Source organism: Cariama cristata, unplaced genomic scaffold (assembly GCF_000690535.1).
Source record: "Cariama cristata isolate BGI_N322 unplaced genomic scaffold, ASM69053v1 scaffold40695, whole genome shotgun sequence".
Lineage (NCBI taxonomy): Eukaryota > Metazoa > Chordata > Aves > Cariamiformes > Cariamidae > Cariama > Cariama cristata.
The window spans coordinates 1-15,857 of NW_009618839.1; the positions used below are offsets into that span (position 1 = coordinate 1).

At 48.9% G+C, this 15,857-nt stretch overlaps 2 protein-coding genes across 2 annotated transcripts in view; one reads left to right on the top strand and one right to left on the bottom strand.

The window, feature by feature from the left end:
* Nucleotides 1-73: 73 nt before the first annotated feature.
* Nucleotides 74-11,310, top strand: TOP3A (topoisomerase (DNA) III alpha). The gene is made up of 19 exons (XM_009701010.1): nt 74-350; nt 1,546-1,605; nt 2,029-2,102; nt 2,703-2,778; nt 3,312-3,420; nt 3,722-3,865; nt 4,399-4,569; nt 4,784-4,884; nt 5,021-5,095; nt 5,212-5,294; nt 5,414-5,621; nt 5,792-5,977; nt 6,409-6,538; nt 6,950-7,063; nt 7,144-7,309; nt 7,735-7,878; nt 8,156-8,278; nt 8,569-9,287; nt 10,353-11,310. Exons 1-19 carry the CDS (start codon nt 165-167, stop codon nt 10,526-10,528), a joined length of 3,045 nt encoding a protein of 1,014 aa, XP_009699312.1. The 5' UTR covers nt 74-164; the 3' UTR covers nt 10,529-11,310.
* A 2,650-nt stretch (nt 11,311-13,960) lies between these two features.
* MIEF2 (mitochondrial elongation factor 2) overlaps nt 13,961-15,857 on the bottom strand; it is a gene marked incomplete at its 5' end in the record, with an annotated part of 2,081 nt that continues 184 nt past the window's right edge. The window contains one exon of the mRNA XM_009701011.1: nt 13,961-15,036. Within this exon, the coding sequence (XP_009699313.1) occupies nt 13,961-15,036 (1,076 nt within the window). The remainder of the gene's footprint in view (nt 15,037-15,857) is intronic.

Sequence of the window (15,857 nt, forward strand, 5' to 3'; positions counted from 1 at the left end):
GGGCCCTGCCAGGGTCACCCGTTAAAGGCTGACCAGGGCCGTGCGGGGGGTATTCAGCGATTGCTTTCCGTCCTCAGCAGGATCCGGCCCCGGCAGGATCCGGCCCTAGGGCAAGGACACAGCAGCATGCCTTGGCCCTGCGGGAGCTGTCACCATCTCTGGTAATGAACTTTCAAGCAAGGCTCTTTGTTAACTGTGGGGTCAGGATGCTGCCGCAGCCCTGGCGTCTCTTCTCCCGGGCTGCGGAGGATATGGCATTGCAGAGGATCCGGAAGGTCCTGTGTGTGGCTGAGAAGAATGACGCTGCCCGAGGGATTGCAGATCTGCTCTCCAACAGCAGAATGCGACGGGTAGGAATACACTACATCTCCTAACTGCTTCCTGATACACATACAGGTCTGGCTTAGCTGGCTGGAGAGGGTCAGCTCACCAGGGCCACTGTGCAGCACAGTCCTCGTCTCGGGTGTAGTCTGTGTTTTGTGCGGTAGCCCCAGCATGCTTGGCAGAGCTTGGCACGGGCAGTTCATATCAGCATGTACAACATCTTGCGCTGTTTTTATCTCTGGCCACTTCTGAACATGTGAGGGTACAAGAACGGCTTTCTTTTGTGGACAAACACCACTTGCCCAAACGTGTTTGGGGGTCTCAGACCCCTTTTCCTTCTGACTTAAGTTCTGTTAGAATTCAGCTCCCCAGCTGCACTCCCTCTGCCCAGACTGCCTTCTCTGGGCACTGAGCTCCGTAGTGAGAGCTCCCTGTGTTTTTCCTAGCTTTGCAGTTTCTGCAGAATGCTTCAGGAACTGAAACTATCTGTTGGCATGTATTTCCCAGTCAAAAAGCACCACTTCTGCAGCATCAGCAAGTGTGAGGCGTTTACTAAAGCTTACATAATAAAGCAAAGGTGGTCTGTGGTTTGGAGAAGAGGAGTTCAAAGATCTCTGCTCTCTGCTGCTTTGTTTTGTGACCTTTAACAGTTTGCATAATTACTTGTTATTTCCAAGCTAAGGAACTAGGCGGTGCTCTTAGACCGGCATTATATTTGAATGAAAGGTGTTATTGAGAACCTGAGTGCTGACAGTCCCAATCAAGAAAGATGTCATCCTGCTTCTGTAGAAAAAGCAGCAAATACCTAATCTAGAAACTTCCGTGAGTCTCAGTTAGGTGGATGGTAGTTTTGAGGACCTGGAGCAGGCACGCTAATTGTCATTTAGAGCAGGACAGTTGTTTGTCAGGAATATAACTGGCCAGCCCCATTAAACAAATCTGTTCTTCCCTGTTGTCACTGTCCATGGGAAGATAACCCTGGCATCCCCTTCAGGAATGGTTTAAAATACTCTTACGTTGGAAAGCACCATTTCAGTGTCTCCATAAGTGATACAGGCAGTTTCCGTTCACCCTGCTGCAATTTCCATTAGCTACAGTACCTGGTTTTCACTTGCCCCGTGCTTCTCTGTGCTCTGCCATAACAGCACGTATAAAGTGAGGTAGAACGCGTTTGGTTTCTGTTAGGAGTCAGAAACTCAGCAACTTTCCTTTTCCTTCTAGCGAGAAGGGTTTTCCAAGTTCAACAAGATCTACGAATATGACTACCAGATGTTTGGCCAGGTAGAGTTTTCTTTCATTCTACTGCTGGATTAGAGAAGTGCAAAATACTAATTATTAAAAGCCATTTGTCAGAAGTTACAAAACACGTATCCGGTGATGGCGACATTTTGTCCAAAGATGAGGAAAAGTCAGATGTTCTTTTCTTGGCTCAGCCACTGACCTGTTTTGTTGCTTTAAGTCTTTCAACTTTCTGATTTTATATCAGTCAAAAAATATGATGCTATTTAGAATTGGGAGCTTCCTACAAAAATTGAGGATAAGGCCATAGACGTAGCTGTCAGTAGAGAGAAGAGCTTGCTATGATATATTAACAGGAGGGCGGTGTTACTGATGTTGTAAATTAAGAAGCGCATCAAGATCTTCGGGCTGTGGGTAGCTTTTAGCAAACAATGGGCACTAATTGCCTTGCTCTGTCTCTTGCAGAACGTTACTATGGTGATGACATCTGTGTCAGGACACTTACTGGCTCATGATTTTAAGCTGCCGTTTCGCAAATGGTTAGTACTTCGTCCTCCCTCGCAGGAGGGGGGGGCTGTCGTCTTCCGCTTTCAGCCTTGAGCTGAGTGGGGCACTGTGAGTTTGAAGACTAGGGAGCAGGGAGGGGCTCTGACATTGTGTGCAGAGTAGGGTGATGAGTGCCAAATTTTACACAGAATAGCTAAAATACTGGCTCAAATCACTCTCTTCAGAGTGCTAAAAAATCTGAGTCATAATACTGGTTAAAATACATTAAGGCAGACCCAAGGAATTAAACCGATTCCAAAACTCGATTGATGTTTTTATGTTCTTTGTTCAACTAGGAGTTGTCCTGGGAATTGAGACTTCCCTCCTGTTTGTTCTCTGTGCTTGTAATAAGAGAAGTTGCTTATTTAGGGCTGTTTTGCCATTTTCTCTGGTTGCTTTTTGGTTCTGTTGCTTTTAAGTGTAACTCTGCATTTCGTGTGAACTCTTTAAGTTGTCTAAGATGAGGCCCATAATATAATCTATTACTAATTCCAGTACTTGAAGAGCACTTCCTCACAATACAGCACCAGTTAGTGTCTCACAACATATGTTTTAGTTTTTGTTACGCACACTGCTTATCCTCTGTTTACCAGGCATAGCTGCAACCCTCTAGCTCTTTTTGATGCTGAAATTGAGAAGTATTGCCCTGAAAATTACTTGGATATCAAGGTAAGTTGTTTTTAAGAGTTTCCCTGAAACTCTGAGTTCAGAGGTTAGTTCCACAAATATTGTCTCAGACAGAAGGGGGATTATACGTTTGTCCTTAACGTCTCTTAGCAAATTCTTCCTGCATTTCCTAGGACTATATGTGCTGTTCATTTGTGACACTGAAGTGTCCTGCTCATGTACAATTAGTGCAGTAAAGGAACAACTACTTTGCTAAAAGTAGAAATGTTTTTTCCAACAAGGTGGAATTGGTAATTGCATCTCAATTTTACAAAAAATGACATTTTTCAGAAAAAGAGACTGTGGTACAATCCGATCCAAGCCATGCTTTTCACCAGAGTTGGATGTAAATAAATGACTCAATTCTTTTGAAAGCTGCTTAATCTCATGAGAAACACAATTAGAAAATGTTACTGCAACAATCCATCTCTATGGATACCCGTTCCATTTCATGTTCAGTTAGTGAGTCACTCTAAAATTAAATGACAAAGCAAGTGGCCTGGTATGTCTCACTCTGTGTTGTTTTTTCATCTCAGAGAACCCTTGAACGAGAAGTCAAGCAGTGCCAAGCTCTGGTGATCTGGACTGACTGCGATCGAGAAGGAGAGAACATTGGCTTTGAGATAATTCACGTTTGCAAAGCTGGTGCGTAGAGCTGCTCCTTCATCAATCTGAGTTCCATTAAAGTGCTGATTTAACAGGTATTGCTGCTCGGAGATCTTGTAACAGAGGTGTATTCTCAATTTTACTGTGTCCAAGTTAAATATGTTGACTAGTTCTGATAAATATGTGGCTCTGATGGACCATAAATATATTCAGCTATTGCAAAGCTATAGAATAGGTTGATGGCATACTCTTTTTGAAGACAGCTGTTTATTAGTTGCTCCTTTCCATTGGAGTTTGAGTTGCTTTTTGATTATTTTTTTTTTGTGTGTGTGTCTGACAGTAAAGCCAAATCTCCAAGTTTTCCGAGCCCGTTTTTCAGAGATTACACTTCATGCTGTCAGAACAGCCTGCGAGAACCTCACCCAACCAGATCAAAAAACGAGTGATGCCGTTGATGTCAGGCAGGAGCTGGACCTCAGGATAGGTATGTAAACGCGCACTGGCGATGAGAGCAGGCTGCCAGGCCTGAACTGCCACATACACCTCTACTAAAGGGAAGTGAGTGAGAGTGTGGTAGGTAGGCAGGGGATAGCCTTGTTATCAGTGTATAGCTTATTGTCTGAAAATACTGGAACTCCCTTAGACTGCTGTACAATCCATCAGGCTCTTCCTTGCCTTTCTAACCACATTGAACGCACATTGTTAAAGCCCAGCAAGGGGTATTTAGGAATCATCTGTTACTGTATCCTCAACACAAGAAAGAAATGCCCTCTATAGTGTTGTAAATCTGATTTTTACATCAGATACAACTAAGTCGCATCTCATGTTTTACAGGAAACATGCACTTTGAAGCAAATGTTAGGTTTATAGCTCAGGCAGCACGGACAAGCTTCTGCAACTGAGTATTAAATTTAGAGTAAAATTAATACTCAGAGTATTAAAAAGAACCATCTGAAGTGTTGTGATTATCATTCAGTGTTGTTGTATTCAGTTCTGATGTCCATTTTGTTTTCTCAGGTGCTGCCTTCACCAGATTCCAGACACTGAGGCTCCAGAAGATCTTCCCTGATATTTTAGCAGATCAGCTGATCAGCTATGGTAGCTGCCAGTTCCCAACACTGGGGTTTGTAGTTGAACGCTTTAAAGCCATCCAGGCCTTTGTTCCTGAAGCCTTCTATAAAATAAAAGGTATGCTTGGGGAAAACGAGTCCTGGGCTCCATCTTAAAGGGCTTGACATGTATAGAAAGGAAAAACATAAGGGCAACTAACAAACAATGCTGTGGAGGTGGTTTCCTCTTCTTTTGCCATGACCACTAAGCAGAACTGAAAGGTTTCCTTGCTGCCTCTGCTGTATTTCCCTTGTATTACTACTATCTCACCCAGATCTGTTATTCAACACAGTGACACATGATCATGAAGATGGCAGTGTGGTCTTCAACTGGAAGAGGAACCGGCTCTTTAATCATACAGCATGCCTGGTCCTTTACCACATGTGTATGGAGGTAGGAAAGCTTGTAAATAGTTGTATAATCCAATATCGGCCAAGCATTTCCTGCACCCGTCTCGATCAAGACATTTAAAGCATGGTTTGTGTAAACTCTTAAAGGAGATTTTGCATTTTGCTTACTCTGTGTTTAGGATCCGGTAGCAACTGTTGTTGAGGTTGGGAGCAAGCCAAAGAGCAAATGGAGGCCCCTGCCCCTGGACACTGTGGTATGTTTGAACTATGCTGAAAGGACGTATCTGAAAGAAGCTTTGAACAGATGTTTTACTCGCTACTCTGAATTATGCACAAATACTTCTTTTTTTTCTGGCTCTTCCCAATGCAGGAACTTGAGAAGTTGGCTTCCCGCAAACTGAAAATAAATGCAAAGGAAACTATGAGAATAGCAGAAAAACTCTATACTCAAGGGTAAGAAAGCAAGACTTGGCTTGGTAAACTTAATTCTTTCAAAAGAAAATGGCCTTTAGTCCAAAATGGGAAGCATCTTGGAGCACCTCTTAAGGTGCTCTTCTGTCTTTCTTCTTAAGGTTCATTAGCTACCCCAGAACAGAGACAAACATTTTCCCCAAGGAGCTGAACCTCTCTGCTTTAGTACAACAGCAAACACAGGACCCAAACTGGGGAGCATTTGCACAGAGGATTTTGGACCAGGGTGGGCCAACCCCTCGGAGTGGAACCAAATCAGATCAGGCTCACCCCCCCATTCACCCCACAAAATACACTGCTAACCTGCAGGTGAGTTTAACAAAGGCAAAGGTAACTGGATGGTTCACATTGCTTGATAAATATAGAACTCTTAATAATATGGTCATTAGCAGAGTATCCTCACCTGAGATCTCACTAATATTTCTTGACATCTCATTAACACAGGAGGACACTGACCCTTTTTTACTGTTTGTTATTAGGGCAATGAGCAAAGACTATATGAATTCATTGTGCGCCATTTTTTGGCTTGCTGCTCTCAAGATGCCAAGGGACAGGAAACAACTGTGGAGATCGACATTGCTAATGAGCGATTCATTGCCCAAGGACTAATGATCCTGGCCCGAAATTATCTGGAAGTCTATCCTTATGAGAAGTGGAGTGATAAGGTAATACCCTTGAATAATGTAGATGGGAGAGGCTGAAGTACCTGGAGTTTAAAATAGCACTTCACCTCCAACTTCAGACCCCTCTACAGGACGTCCTTTGATAATTTCCATCTGTTTCACTTAGAGCCATCTTTGCTGAAAACCTGTGCAGCTTTATTGTGCCAGCTTTGGAGAGATCCTTCCCCCTTCTGACACCACAGCAGAGACGATACAGGGCTGTGGGGTTGACTTTACTCACCAAGAGCAGCTGCAGTTGCTGTTCCGTGGTCTCTCTGGCAGCTCCTTACTGGCTAATCCTGAGGACCCTGAGACTGGATCTCCTCCAGAACAGGGTGCTGCTCTATTACTGCGCTGGCCTGCTGTTCGTGTGACATCTTGTCTTCAGGGGATGGACCAGAAGGCAGTTTCAAAGAGATTCTCCTTCCCTTCAGGTTATCCCACTGTATCAGAAAGGGTCTCGCTTTCAGCCCACTACAGTGGAGATGGTGGATGGGGAAACCAGCCCTCCATTGCTCCTCACAGAAGCGGATCTCATTGCTCTCATGGAGAAACATGGCATTGGTCAGTATTGGCAGCATGCCCTCTCGCTTTTGGCAGAGCTTTGTTCATAAGCTTCTTTTCAACCTCTCTAATGCCAGTTCTGACCCACCCTCAGAGTAGGGAATTCTCTAAATGTCATTTCAGATAAGAAATTGCGTAAATGTACAGAACAAGGGGATAGTAAAGACCTGTGGCCAAAGTCCGAAGATCCTAAGGAGTATGCAGAATACCTCCAATATCTAGGGAGATGTGCGATGTAGGGTCCAGGGTGTGCCTGCCAGCACCTTGTTGGCCTCAGTGCCAGTGGGACATGAGGGCAGCGCTGCTCCTGACCATAAGTTATCTCCTTGTCCCTTTTGCACCTTGCACTCTGCACTCGGCACAGGGAAATCACTTCTTGGCACCTAATTTGACTAACCTGTCTACTTTCAGGGACTGATGCCACTCACGCTGAGCACATTGAGACAATTAAGACGCGGATGTACGTGGGCCTTACAGCAGATCAGCGGTTCCTTCCAGGCCACCTTGGCATGGGGCTGGTTGAAGGTAAGGGCAGTGCCCCTTAGGAAGATGGCAGGTTCCTTACTTGCTCCTTCCTTTCGCTTACCACGCAGTATGTTCCTCAGGCTATGATTCCATGGGCTACGAAATGTCCAAGCCTGACCTTCGAGCTGAGCTGGAGGCTGATCTGAAACTGATCTGCGAGGGGAAGAAAGACAAATCTGCAGTGTTGCAGCAGCAGGTCCAAAAGTACAAGCAAGTCTTCATCGAAGCTGTGGCCAGAGCCAACAAGTGAGTCCTGTCTTTGCCCTCTTCTGTTTGTTTTGCTGTTCTGGGAGGTGCTGGCTTCTCATCTGGGGCTCAACCTGGAGTGGGATCCTGTCACAAAAAAAAATGCCCAGTGTATGTAGTCATTTGTATGGGAAGGGGTGACTCGCAGCCTGGCATGCTGTCACGAGTTGGTGCCAACTAACTGCTCATCTTGGTTTAAACCTGTAAGATTAAATTCAGAGCTGGCTGAAGGAGATGGCAACGTGCGCTGACCTATTTCATGTTGTACCCACACCTAGCCTGTTCCAGAAGCATGCTGCTGAATGAGCGTACTCGTGGAAAAGCTCTGAGGGGCTGTGTGGAGGGCAGCAGGCACTAATTCACCGCAGTGCCTGATGGCTCTTTGCAGAGGAGACACACAGGATGCTTGGCTTGTTTCTTTATAGACTGGACCAGGCTCTGGCTCAGTATTTTGGAGAAGCCACAGAAATTGTAGAACAAGAAGAGGTCTTCCCAGCAATGCCCGTTTCTGTTCGGAAGTGTCCACAGTGCAACAATGACATGGTCCTGAAGAACAAGAAGAATGGCGGGTTGGTGATCTTCCCTGTTGTAGAAAGTAGCCTTCTGTGTTGGTTTGTGTTTTTCTAGACGTTGTTCGTTTATTTCCCCTCTGCAGCAAGCATGAAAACTTGGGCTGCAGCTAGCTAACTCCACCAGCTACATAAGCTGCGTGGACTCTCTTAAGTACATATTTGCCCTTAAAAATTGTTGTTTCAACAATTTCTGGTGGCTGAGAAGACAGGAAAACAGGTCAGTGACTATCTTAACTTCGCCTATTCCTCATCCAGTGCCTTTGTCCCATGGCAGGTTCTATCTCAGCTGCATGGGCTATCCAGCTTGTAAAACTGCAGTCTGGTTTCCTGATTTTGTGCTGGACGTGACCAGGGACGAGAGCATCTGTGATGTATGTAAACCACATCCAGTTCACAGGTAGGTCATACCAGTTATCCCTTGGGGAAATGCAGCCCCTCAGATATTACGTGTTAGCCATCAGGGCCAGAGACTTCCGTGGGCTAGGCTGGGCAACCATTTTCCATTCCAGTCTTGGAAAGCTGGAGCAGCACTGTCATGGCTTGGGGGTAGAAAGAAGAGGAGTTGGGGAAACCAGCGTTAAGTATAGCAGAATTAATTAAAAAAAAAAAAAAATTCAAGTCCAAATTGAGGTTTGTTGATGAGGAGTTACATGAACTGGGAGACTTTTATTCTTCCTTTCCTTTTAGACTGAAGTTTAAATTCAAGAGAGGCAGTGTTCCGCCCGTGATGCCCCTGGAGTTTGTTGGCTGCATCGGAGGCTGTGATGAGATGCTAAAAGAGCTCTTGGACCTGAAGTATTTCCACAGGTCGTCCCAACCCGCATCGTCAGCCAGCCAGCAAGCTAATCGCTTGCAGGTCAACAGAGCTAGTGGTGAAAACAGGCACGTGAGGGGGACCACAAACGTGGCAGCAGGACATCTACTCCCCTTGAGCTCGACGAGAGCACCCCGGCCTGCTCCTTCAACTGCTCCAGATGACGGGAACAACGCGGTGGTGTGCAACTGCGGGAACGAAGCCCTGCTGTTAACTGTGCGCAAAGAAGGGCCCAATCAAGGCAGGCAGTTTTACAAATGCAGCGCCGGTACCTGCAACTTTTTTCTCTGGGCTGATCAGCAGTCAGAGGACAGAAGCAACGCAGCTCCACGGGGCTCTGTACTGCCCCAGCCCTTCGCAGGAAGGGGTCCAGCAGGATTTCAGCGTCCCGGAGGAGGGAGAGGCCCAAAGCTCTTTGGAAGCAACAGCTCCGATTCAGGAGGCGGCACAGTCTGCAAGTGCGACCAGCCAGCCATCACGCGCACTGTCCAAAAGGATGGGCCCAACAAAGGGCGGCAGTTCCACACTTGCTCTAAACCCCGAGAGCAGCAGTGTGGCTTCTTCCAGTGGGCAGATGAAAACGTGGCGCCAGGTAAGGCTGGGCTTGGGGTGAGAGGCAAGGCTTGGAGGCTCTTCTTGAAGGTAAACTGAAGACACTTCTCACACATGCATAATGCTACCACAGCACAGCAGCTCTTGTAGCAACTCATACATCTAACAGACTTGAGGTTTGTCTTTAGAACATCTGTCAGCAGCATTATAGCACTTCAAATATTTCTTGTAACAACTGAGTCTGGCTTACCTTTCCAAGTGCTAGCAGGATATGTCCTCATAGCACACATCTGCTGAGCTCCAAGCAGGATGCTTTGCTTCTATGTGCACTAAGCTTGAGCGTCTGTCTGTGACTCATTGGATAAAGTCCAGCACTCTTTCCAACAGTCTGGGTATTTTTCTTCCCAAATTATGGTGCTCAGTGTTGTGAGAGCTGTTACCAACTTGATACAGAGTTGAAGCAGTAGCACCACTTTGGAGATATTAAACCCCATTCTGTCATGCCAGGGAAACTGTGCTGCTCCCTCTGCCCTCATTTAGGAATGTCGTGAAAGGCCAAGTCTTTCTGATGCTTTGATCAGAGCTGAGAAACTGAGTGTGGCTGCTGTGGAAGGATGCTGAAAACAAGTACCCATAAAAAAAAAAATAAATCACAAAATAAGGATGTAAAAGAAAGAGCACTGACATAAAGGGACAGTAAGTGGACAGTACAGAGGTGGAGATGTGGTCTGAGAGAGATCTTCAACACTGGCCTCCTCCTCCTCCTCAGACATTTGGGCCTAAAGGGGTGGAATCAAGTTCTCAAAACTACTTAAAAACCAAGTTTTCCTCTGGCACGTTTTGTTGTTTCTGCTTCAGCTGTAGACCACAGCATGCAACTAGACAGATCAGTTTCCCCTGTTCTGTTCCCACATTTCTCTAATGCTGCAAGACAAATGGGTGACATTTAACTGTCTAGACAAATCCAAAGGAAGGGTAGTTTCGGGAATAATCTGAGTGGCTGGGAAAGTAAAATCCTTGATCTGCCATTTTGAACTTGCTTATCTTCTGTTTCTCACCTACTTATATTTTCAAAGGTACTTAAATGCAAGTTGTTTGTCTCTAGGGCCTTCTGGAGATGTCTCTTTGAACCACTTTGGCAGCAGTGGATACTCAAGAGGGTTGGGAAGTAAAGCCAAGAGACCAAGCAGCCTCTCAGGAGCCACTGCCAAGAAACCACGGACCTGTACCATTTGCCACCAGCCTGGCCACACCAGGAAAACCTGCCCTCAAAACCACTGAGCCTGGATGGACATCTCCTGAGAGCCTGAAAGGTCCAGGGTTGCGAGCTGCTACAGGAGCAACTACTGCTGAAAGGAACTGGAGTCTAGAAACAAGTCTGTTGAGTGCTTTCTGGAAGGGCTGGTTGCAGGCTGCTCCTGCCGAGGGATACCATCCTCACAATTGCATTACATGCCTGGGCAGCAACAGTTCAGCTTTGAAAGGTGGCTCTGCCACCTCTGTCAGCCTTTGTTTTCAGCTGCTCTTCTGCTGAGCAGATTGGGATAGTCTAAACGTTTCAAGGAAGCATTTGGAAGGGGAATCTGCAGAGGAAACAGCACTGGATCTAGTCCACTTGCAGCTCCCGCTGTGGCGGTGGTGGTACGCAGCCTTTCTATGCAGGGAAGAGCTGGATCGTAGCCACTAGGACGGACACCAGGGCTGCTTAGCTCTTTGCAGTCGCTGGCTTTCCACGGTGTGGAATTTTGTTTTAAGTTCCCTCCTAAGTTGATGTTACCTGAGCAACATTGCCCTTTCTCTTTTGTCACAGTGCCACACCCTTTACCTTGGTTGTCCCTGCCAGGGAAGGAGGGCCAGGAGCAGAGAAGCTGGATCTGGTGCTTGCCCTGAAAGAGAAGCCCAGCTGCAGGGCTCAGGAAAAGCCTTCAATTTAGATGGTTCCTGAATTTGAAACTGAGTTCTTCCTCAAACCTTGAGACACGCCTCTGTGATGCTGCTAGCTAATGGAAGTTATTTTTGTCAAACTATTAAGTTTCTTATTAAAAGATTATTTAATTTTTAAATTTGATACAGTGACAACTCTGCCTTTTTATTTCTTCCTACCTAAAATAGTTAAGCTATTACTGTAAAAGCATTCACCCAAATCTTGCTCTTTCCACTCACTCATCGGAACAATACAGAAGCTTTCTTGGCAGAAACTCCCCGCAGTTATTTAGAAGTGAGCTGCAGAGGGGTAATTTATCTCACCAGCTGCATCTGCTGTAGTGTTGCGGCCCAGGCTCAGTCAGTCAGACAGCTGGCTCTGCTGAAGGGAGTTTCTGTTCTCCTGCACTTCGTTTAGACTGAACTCCCTGGGAAGCTGGGCTACCTCCTCCCTCTCTGTTGGGGCTTCCTCTCTACATCAAAGAAAGCAGATCCACAAGATTCCTGTGTCCTTTTCTGCCAGAGGATGGCATTCAGTTTTTCTCTAGGCCCTCCAATGCTGCTCAGGACTCTGCTCCTTTGGGACACAGAGCAGTTCCCTGGGGTCGGTACTGAGGTGACATGCAGCACACGGGGTGGGCAGGAGGCTGAAGCACTTTCTAGAGGGTAGCTCAAAGCAGAGGAGACCACAGCAGCAGGATTTCACTTTAAGGTCTGCACAAGAGAGAAAAGAGCCTTTAACTCCGCAGCAGTCCATTGCCATCAGGCCTAAATCTATGAGTAAGGTCAGGAGAACTCAGGTTGCATTTTTCCCTGTACCCCTCACTCCCACGGTTAACAGCTGTGGCCTAAAAATACAGACCTGTTGGGTAAAATAACAGGATTACGAGGCTTTGTAATGCAATCACTGAGCTGGCGAAAGCACGGCAGAAGCCGGGGCAGCAGCCTTTGAATGGCAACAACAGCGGAAAGCATTTGTGCAGCACACAGGCAGCAGGTTAAGTGTTGCTGCTGGCATCGGCCGTTACCAGCTTTCCTGCTCTAACCCTGCTCAGCGTTCAGGCAGCTGAGCAGTTGGAGCCACTGCGTAAATGGCAACAAGCTTTTTTTTCCCTCGGTTCGCGTACTGCAGCCAGGCACTCTGCAGGCGGAGGGGTTTGGAAGAGGAGGAGGAAGGCCTTGCAGGAGGGGGTCTGACCACCACCAAGCTCTCCATGCAGGGGGGGATGCCCTGGGCAGTGCTGGGTGGTTCTCAGGCATACCACGGCAGCTGGAGCATTGCTTCAGCCCTTATCAAGGGAAAGGAGACAAAACAAAGCTGACACGAGAGAACCAGTGTACGCAGGGAAGGTTTATTCTCATCGCTAACACCTGGGAAGTGGTTTGGAGGAACAAACTAAGTAATCTTCAGCCTGGGAGGAGAAGCAGGGTTTTTTTCCCTCCCATATCAAGATGATAGCTGTAAAGAAAACTAAACCACAACAGCTGCTCATGTTGAAGTCCACAGGATTTCTCCATCTCCACCAGTGTGCAAAAACAGCTCTTCCCATTAAGTATAATATATTCTTTCACCCTGGGACTACAAGCAGAACCAAAGCCTACTAGCAGCCACTCAAAGGGGGAAAAAAAAAAAGAAACAAAATACCCAAAGAAAACAAAACATACCTTCTTAATAAAAAGGGTAAACCACTTCAGCTCTTGCAAGTGCTCTGCTCAGAGCATCATTCCTATCCTACTTTCCTGCCCCGCACCACAGGGCTCCAGGGGAATGGGACCTCAAGACAGCAACAATACCTGGGTGAAAAGGTCCCTGGACAGACTGGAAGGGGACGCCAGGGTTCACTGCAGAGCAGCACGGACCCGCAGACAGACGCTGGCAGCAACCCACCTGCCAGGGAGGGGACCCACAGCCCTGCCGCAGCCTCCACCAAGGGACCCAGACCAGGAGCCTCCCAGGAATCAGCAGCTCTCCTCTTGCCGCTGCCTTTTTCAGGACATCTGCCAGCAAAACACTGCTTGGGACAAGGGCCACGAAGCCCCAGCGCCGTGCTGGAAGCACACCCCTTCCTCAGGGCAGAGCCGATGGTGGTAGTATCGAGAGGGAGGGCTGAGCTCGCCCCTTTTGGTAGCTGAAAGGGTTTCCAAAGAATAAACCCACAGCCCCATTTGTTATGGCTGTACCTTCAAGTGCCCAGACAACCACCCAGGTCATCACTGGGGCTTTATTTCAGATTGGCAATATCCTACAGACAGGTGGGGGCTCCCACCCTGTCCCAAAAGCTGGCTTGAGGGCATGGCACCGTAAGACCAAGTTGGGTGCTGGTGAAAGGATCCACACAGCACCCACAACGCTGTACCTGCGGGGTCTGCAGGACACGGAGCAGCAAGGAACTGCTCCCCCCCCCAGCTTCTAGCTGGTCTCGGAGCATGAGGGGAGCCTGACAGCTGGGACAGCAGGCTGGGACTGGCAGGGGACACTGGGAACCAGAGACCAAACATGCTTCACCTTGGCTCCCAATGCCCAGCGGACAGGACTCACCTGTAGGTACTCGAGGTATGGGCTGCACTCGCCCTGGGTTGGGCAGAGCCTCCCAGCCAAAGGCTCCTTAGGACAACACCCACCTCTGCTCAGAACACGTTTTGTTCTGACAAGAAATATAGTTTTTTCTTCATAAAGTGCAAAAACTTTGCCTCTTACTGACTAGTCAACTAGAAGCATTGCAACCCTCAAAACGGGGAGCAGCAGACAGGTGAGGAACACCCTACATTCGGGAGCTCCCGATGCACCAGTCATTTCTCCTTCAGCAGGAGCTCCGGCTCAGATATGGCCCTGTAGAGCATGAAGCCCATCTCATCGATTTCCTCCTCCAACAGCTCGCAGAAGAGGTTGATTTTGTGGTTGAAACAGGAAGGCAGGACCCCTTTCTCCAGGTAGCCTACCAGCTCCTCAAGCACCTGCTGGAACCTGTCAGCAAGGTTTTCTTCTGCCCAGTCCGAACTGGTGGTGCTGAGGTGAAGGATGACGTGAGTCAAGGGGCTGCCGCTCAGTTTGTGCAGGGTGGGATGGCTCTTGCAGACGCCGTTCAGGATGCGGAGGCAATGCTGCCGAGTCCCGGAGTCACTGGCATCCAGCTCCTTCACCTTCGAGACCTCTGCCCTGTAAAAGCTCTCAAGCCAGAGGTTTTCCACCAGTCCTTTAGGAGGAGCAGCCAGAAGAACCTTGTTCTCCATTTCCACCATTGGTAAGAGGGTGATGCTCAGCTCAACCTGATCATGTTTGACTTCCAGTTTCAGCTCCTGGGAGGCCACGACCGGGCGGATGACACTCCCCAGCAGGCTGCCTATGGCGGGCCAGTTGATGGAGGCCACCAGCATCTTGTGGAGGGTATCACTGAGCGCATTGGAGGAGAGGTACCGGCCCACGATGAACCTGTCCCAAGGGCTGCGCCCACGAGGGAAATACTCCAGATCAGTCCTCTTGATCATCCAGTACTGGGGGTCCCTCACCACAGTGTCCTCTCCTGGGATGAGGCTCCAGAGCGTGGCATCGAGGACCACTGGCAGCATGAGGTGGATGTGGTCGGCTGCCAGAGCCCCGAGGCCGTCGAGCAGGGGACCGCTGAGGAAGAGGCTGCCGAAGGGCAGCTCCGGGCACTTGTTCCGCAGGAAGCTCTGCAGTTGGGTGCAGATGCTCCTGGACAGCTGTAGGGCGAGGGACGCTTGCACCTCGGGCACGGCCAGCCGGCTGCTGTAGTGCGAGAGGAGTTTCTCCTGCAGCGTGAGGCAGCGCGGAGGACTGGATTCGACCCGAAGAGTCTCCGGAGGGGCAGAGCAGACCCTGGGCTCTGTGAGAAGGGGATGGGGCAGAGGGAAGGGAGAAGTCACAGCTCTGCAACCAACAGCAGCTTCTCCTGCCGCAGCTGAGGGGGAGGCGTGAGCTGCGGGCCCAGCTCCCAGCCCACCTCTCCGGACACAAGGCTGACCTTGCCAAGAGGGCCACCACCGAGTCCTCTGATGTTAACAGTGCTTCTCAGCCAAAGCAGAGCCCAAACTAACCTCAAAACCCGACAGCGCCCGGCCGCACCCCCCAGCTAGAGATGGGTAAACCAGGCTAAGCACCAGCAGCCGGGCAAGGGACTCGCTGCCAGAGTCCCTACAAGTCAGCCCCACCGAGACTGCTCAGGCAGATCCAGCCTGCCCCGATGCCTGCCTGATCGCTCAAGTCCTGCAAACGATCCTGCTCCAGGTCCAGTATCTCAGGACCTTCCCTGCACCAAGCCGGGCTGCTTTCCCACTTGGAAAAACACCATCTTTGTAGGCAGCCGGACAAGGCAGCCTTTGTCTACGGCAGCGCCTGAGCGCACCTTCCTGCAGGCAGAGCTGACCCAGAAAACGAGCACAGCAGACACCGCTCCAGAGGAAACAAAGCCCCAACAGCCTCCACCACGCCGCGGTGGCCGAGACACCCAGGATGTTATCGGAGGTGCTGTTACCGCAGGCATTACCTAAAAAGGGGCCATGGCTTGGGAGCCTCCCAGAAGGGCAGGCTCAATCGGGTCGGCTTTCCGGACACCGAGCTAAAAATAACACGAAGCTCCCAGACCGCCGGGAGCAGCGGTGCAGCCAGCCCGGAGCACATGAAGGTGATCTTCCTGACCACGGCGGGAGCCGGGACATGCCCCCCCGG